Here is a 6,541-nt window from a genome sequence, read left to right on the forward strand (position 1 = left end):
CATACCCATTACGGGGCCGAACTGTGCATTTGTTCGAATTTCTAAAAACAAGCAAAAAAAAGAATTGTTGCGGATTTCGCAACCTTGCTTTTTTCTTTGATCTTTGCTGTTTTGAATTCCACGGACAAACAGCTAAAACACTGTATTGCTCAAAATTTCGCCAAAAAAGGCAACTTTGCGGAACCCGCAACAAAATTCGTAAAACTTGCAACAAAATTTGCGGAATCCGGAACAGTTTGTGAAACCATAAACAAATCATAATAGATATGTTTAGTAAACTCAAGTTGTCATGGAATCCACAACTGTATGTGAAATCCGCAAACTGTGAGCGGAGTCCGCAAACTGTGAGAGGAATCCGCATAAATTTGCGGAACCCACTTGCATTTGCGGAATCCACTTACATTTGCGGAATGCGGAACAACTATATTCGCTCGTTGCGGATTCTGCAACAAAATGAATATGACTACAAAGCTTACGTTACAATTATTTGTACGCGGAAATTCTACAAATTTTTGTTTGTGTAATCCACTTATATTTTGAAACATGTTTAAATACTTGTCAACGCGATTTTAAAAAAGCGCCTAAAAAGGCTATTTTGGCCTGATTTTTAAAATTTTGCTTGCTGGCCAAAACAGGGTCTTTTTAGTGCTTTTGGGCAGCTCGAAAAATCAATTTGTTTGGCCTAAAAAAGGGTCGACAAAAGTTTAGATTTTTTTTTGAAAATTCGCCCCCCTCGAGAAAATCCTAGATCCGCCCCTGATTGAAATGAATTATATTTCTTAGGAGACGTTTGAAAAATGGTGAAAATAATCGATTATTTCTGCTTAAGGTTGTTTTTTTTTGCAGTGAAAAATTATATCATTATAATCGATTTTGATTCAATTTATAATCGGTTGTTTTTGAATTTCAAAGAGACAGACTATAAAAATGCAATATAATTGATAATAATCGACGAAACCCCAGTGAAAGTGTACTTATAAATCTGAAGGTCCAATATCCTAGTTATCTAATTCCACTGCCTTGAACTCAAGGTGATTTTGCTCAAATAATTATTACACGATGCAGCTCAGTCTCTATGATTTAGTGCTATTAACAAGTTATGTTTTTCTAGAAACCTTTTTAGTTGGTGAGTGACCTCACTTTCATTTTAGGCCTTTTACTCTAGGCTTATGGATAGCCAGGTGGTTTTTCAGGTTCTTTTCCTAATAATTGCAGATCTCTGTATGTTAAATTGCAGATACTCACAGAGATCTGCAGCTTAACGTTGTCATTTTGCAGTTTTTTCTTTGATTTTTTTGTATGATCACTCGTAGGTTCTACTTATAGCTTTTGTTTTAAAAGGAATGTGTTAATTTCATTCCAGCAGTTCATTTCATTTTGCGACTTCGGACATTTCATTTAAATGCTCATTTCTGTTTTGGCAGGAAATACTAGTATCTTTTATCTTTAGGTTTCTTGGTTTTCAACCCTACGCGTTCAAGCAACAAAAAACGGATTTTGCTCATGAAGAAATTTGAAAGCTTTTTGTTTGAAGACTAATTGTGCTTTAAATTATATGTTTACCACAAATGCCATGTTTCAAGACAATTGGGCATTTTCAAAAATCACAGGTATGGTAAAAAAGCTGGTTTCATTTTCAGTACTCTCTTACCCATCGATTTTTGCGTAGAGCATTCTGCATGGTATAAGACCTTGAGATTGGTGATAATTTGATCAACTTTATTTTAACTTTTTTTAAAAACTTTATTTTCACTTTTTTGTTCGTATCATTTGTTTATCATATGGACTAGGTGCCCTTATCATTAACGCTAAATCTTCTATCCATTCCATGAAACACATGTCAGAGTGTTTTGATGTGACAGATGCTCAAAAAACAAAAAGAAGCAGAGAATAGGCGCGAAGGATTCAAAATCAACGAGGCATTTTATAGCCCACTATCAAGTTAATTGTTATTTCTACAATTACTGATTTTTATGACATTATTAGTTGGAATAAACCAACCAAGTAACGCTCTTTAATTCTTTTTAAAAAACGTTTCGGAATTTCAGCACAATTTGAAGTGAATTGTACCATACCTTTTTGTACAATTCCAACCATGTGAATAAACAATGGATAGATCTCAAGACAAATTTACGAACACCCACGACTTAAACTCCGAGTCGCTTCAGGGAAACACGACTACAATATCCACGAGAAAGTCATTGGGGGTAAATTTTACAGAGGCGAGTGAGGGAAGGAAATTCAATTTTGAGAATTACAATAGGAGATACCGGGGATCGAACTCGGGAGCTCAGAGTCAAACGGATTTCAGTCATGAAAACACTATGTATCACTTGGTGAGTTCACCGCTTAATTAACGCTTCAGATGAGTTTGGAGCTCTCACGAAACTGTAAAAGAATGTATTTTATGCAATAGTTGAGCAGCAGGCATTTTTTTTGAAAAAAAAGTGCCAGAAATACCCTTTCTGAACCCGTTCCTGGTTTGATGTTCGCAAAGCAAAAAAGGTCCGACTGTGTTTATCAAATTGGGGCTGTTGGATTATTTATTTTATTTTGTTATTTGCGGTTTTCAATTTTGACGCTGGATGACACTTGAAAAAATGCAGCTCTTTATCTCGTTTTTTTTTCAGTGATCTGCTGCATCGGGTTTGTGTATGCGACGTTTTTCTCTGTGTTATAGTTTTGTTTCCGAATAATATACTCTTCTAATCTAACTTAAAGCGCTATTAACGTGTAATGCGATAACTCGCAACAAAAGACAACTCGCATTAAAAGACAACTCGCCTTATGATCACCGCTGCAGTCGCGAAAACATGTTGCGAGCTTGCCAACAGAGGGTAGGACTTTATCCGAAAAATTGAGCCGGTTCTGCCGGTTACAAAGAACCATGTTTATTGGCCATTGAGTCTTAATCACTAGAATTATTCCGAGGTGCATTAATTTGTTCGTAGGTTCCCAAAGTGTCCCTTCAAAGACGAAAACGAGGTGTCGAATTTGACCTGGACAAACACGGTCACGACAAGCACAACAGCAAAAGACGTCAGAGGAATGCATCTCCCACTAACTTGACCTCCAGTTGGCCTTCCCCCTTCTCCAAACTGCCCTCGATTGGGTCTGTGGGGCAGTCATGGGATGCAGTTGATACAAAGGGGGCTCCTTTGACGGAAAAACAGACTAAGTTGTTGAAATCTAGGTTTGCATTGCTTATCTAAAAAAATCTGATATCTGGCAGAGATCGATTAGGGAGTTCGGACGTAAGCATTTTTATAATCATTGAGTTCAAGTTTTGTAATACTTCATTAGGGAACAAAAAAATGTTTCAGGAAATTTGATCAAAAAAACTTCCGTTCTGTTACTCATGATGTCAACTAAAATTGAAAAAAATTTTCATTATAGTCACTTATAAAATCAGGGACAGGGACTTACTAAGATCGACAAAGTTAATTTTTTGAGATCTCCCAATAATCTACGAAAACCCTGTTCAATCAATTCTAGAAGTTACCATTCTTTTCAAGATGATAATTGGGGAATGTTTTCTTGGGTCTAAGCTAGAATGCACAGTCAAATAGGAACAAAACTTCTCGAGCACCAGCACTAGCATTTTTATTACCAGGGACGGATTTAGGGGGAGGGCGAGAAACGGACGCCCTCCCCCTCCCCCTCAGGAATGCGACCTCCTGCTGACCCAATGGGTGCCCCCTTTGAACTAATTTGAGACATCCATTTTCGGCTGACGGACCCTAACATTTTTCTAAAGGCGCCTTTGGCGCCAATATATCCTAATTTTAAGGGAGATCGCGCGCCGAAAAAACGCGATTTTTTGGTAAAAATTTTCTAAAAAAAAAACACAAAAACGCCTTTTTGGCGTTTTTTTTTTAAAAAAACTGCCTGCGGCGTAAAAATTGTTGGCCAAAACAGGAATTTTTTAGTACTTTGGGAGTGCTCGGGAAATCAATTTGGTCGACCTAAAAAAAATCGACAAATTTTCATAAAAATTTTGAAAATCCGCCCCCCCCCCCCCCCCCCTCCTCTCAAGAAAATCCTAGATCCGCCACTGATTGTTACTAAAAAAATAATAGCTGACAGACAAAAAATTGACCCAAAATTTTACTTTTTTTTCAGACGCTCCAAAGAGGAAACAGAATTAATGAAGAAACTCATTTTCCGTCGCGCTCTCGGTGCATTCGACAAGACTAACCAGCAAGCCGACTCGGAACCTCCGACAGAACCCGAACCGGAGTTACCCTCGACAATGGTCAGCCACAACCGAAAAAAAATCATGACATTCGAACGGCTACGAATGTTTGTGAATGAAGCACCGATAGTTCCGATTCAGCCTCATGTTCTGGATGCGATTCAGAAGAAAATAAATAGGAAATACTGGACAAAAAAGGAGCATAAATTTTTGATCAAACGTCTGTTTGATGAAGTCACTGTGCAGTATGAAGAAAGCATGAAGAAAACCAATGGTTCGCTTTGCCTCACTTTGAAAAGGAATACCGAGTTATCATAAGATTCATCGAAAAATTTTTTCTATTTATGTTTTTGAAAAAATTTCAAGTTTCAATTTAAGGCTTTTTTTTTCAGTTTCGACAATTTTGAGGGAGCCAACATGCCTGCAAGCAAAGCACGAGCTGCAAGGGTAAGGTTCACTTACTCCTTCATATTTAAGAGCAAACACTTAATTAACTACTGCGAGTATTTATTTTCAGGCTGGTGTGGGACGCCAGCACTATCTTCAGATACGATGACGAGTGAGTAAATCTTACACATTTTGTTTTTGTTTGCTGACAGATAAGTAAAACAATTTTGTATGACTATGTATGAAAAGTCCATGGTTTGCCATGAAAAGTCCATCATTTTTTTTCATCGATAGAAACTGCATAACTAGCATTAATAATTTAGTTTTCAATGAAGGTTTTCCTACGGTTTCCTTGTCCTTATTTATCTGAGCTTGCAAAAAAACTTTCAGAAAATTAACGCAATTGATCACAATCCATAAGTACAGATAGTATTTAGGATCTAGCCGAGTACATGTTCCAAAAAATATCTGTAAATGGCTGCTATCTCGTGCTAACTGTTTTTGAAATATCGAACTTCCTATTACTGGCAAAATTTTCGAACTGGATAATATATATATCAAGGGAAAAAATTACAGTTAAGAGGACCACCAACTGTTGAAAAAAGGAAACGCAACTATACGTTTGTTTCATGAATAAAGATAACAATGAAACTCCATGTTAAAAGAACCATAGCATTTTCTGAAAAACACTTTAAAAAAAATTTTATACATTTTTTTAGACGTAGGAAATGCTGGCTTTTCTACCGTTTGCTCTGAAAAATTTTTTCATACTGTTCAAGTGTACAAGTGGTCTAGTTGTTGAAAACTGGCGTGTGACCGATTTAACCAGGCTAATTTCCAGTTTCACCTTATGATTTTTTTCAGTTTTGAAAAGTCTATGCAACTTTTTCTAGCGTTTCTAATTCCAGTTGTCGTTGAAAAGATTCTAAGAACAATTTGCCACATCTGCTGCTGGGGGAACGGTAAAAGAGTCAATGTTCCGACCACAGTCTTAGAAAATTTTTAAAACATTTATTTTTCAAATTTGTGTCGTTTTTTTTCGCATGGCGTGATAAAAAGATCTGAACAACAAAAGAAAATTTAGGCATATTTGACAATCATAGTAAAGATGCCATTTGAAAAAAATTGACTAGAAAAAGGAAAAAGAATTGTAAAAAAAATTTTAAAATTTTTTGAAAATCTTTCAAAATTTTTTGCAGATATTTTTGGAATTTTTAATATTTATTTACATATTTGCGCTCAAAACTCCAAAATTACTTTTTTTAGCACAACTAAGGTTTCATGGCTTAAAGTAAGCTTAGATAAGCTATTGTAAGCCCACACGCTCACACGATATTAGTTCGAAATTAGACCAAAAAATAAAAATTTCAAACCGGTTTTTCACAACTCTGTGAAAAAAATTTTAAAATTTTTCAAAATCGTTTGAATCACGATTAAAATGGCCTTAAATTGATATATCACTCGACCCCTTCAGATGAGTATTTGTGGTACCTGATTTTGCCAGGAAAACAAAAAGAAAAAAAAACTAAAACACATCCGAATACAAAGTTCCTCCCCATTTTTCAAATGGTCGCAGGGGCGGATTTAGGGGGGAGTTGAGGGCGGGAGGGACTGGACGCCTTCTATCATTTCAGGAATTCGACCCGCTGCCGACAAAAACGGTCCCTCTTTGTACTATTTTTAGATGTCTATTTTTGTGATTTTTCTGCCTGTACATATTAATACAAGTAGTGCTAGTATCCGCATGCTTATGTGGTTTTTCAGTTGCGCCTAACTTCCTAAAAAAGAATGCCAAAAAATTAATAAATAAATTTTAATTTTTCATTTTTTGTGATTTGTTACTCAGTGAAAACTTTCTTTTCCCCTTCATTTAAATTCTGATTTTAAACAAGTTTGTTCTAATTTTATCACTATGGAGTAAGCGAATGAATGTGAGCTAAATTGTTTTCCACTTTTTAA

At 35.9% G+C, this 6,541-nt stretch overlaps 1 protein-coding gene across 1 annotated transcript; it reads left to right on the top strand.

Annotated features, from left to right (window-relative positions):
- The first annotated feature begins 2,000 nt into the window (after nt 1–2,000).
- On the top strand, nt 2,001–4,758 carry LOC134851984 (uncharacterized). Its single transcript, XM_063868259.1, has 5 exons — nt 2,001–2,336; nt 2,952–3,193; nt 4,123–4,469; nt 4,588–4,642; nt 4,713–4,758. The coding sequence occupies exons 1-5, from the start codon at nt 2,109–2,111 to the stop codon at nt 4,756–4,758; spliced, it is 918 nt and encodes a 305-aa protein (XP_063724329.1). The 5' UTR covers nt 2,001–2,108.
- The last annotated feature ends 1,783 nt before the right edge of the window (nt 4,759–6,541 follow it).

Source organism: Symsagittifera roscoffensis, chromosome 7 (genome assembly GCF_963678635.1).
Source record: "Symsagittifera roscoffensis chromosome 7, txSymRosc1.1, whole genome shotgun sequence".
NCBI classification, from domain to species: Eukaryota; Metazoa; Xenacoelomorpha; order Acoela; family Convolutidae; genus Symsagittifera; species Symsagittifera roscoffensis.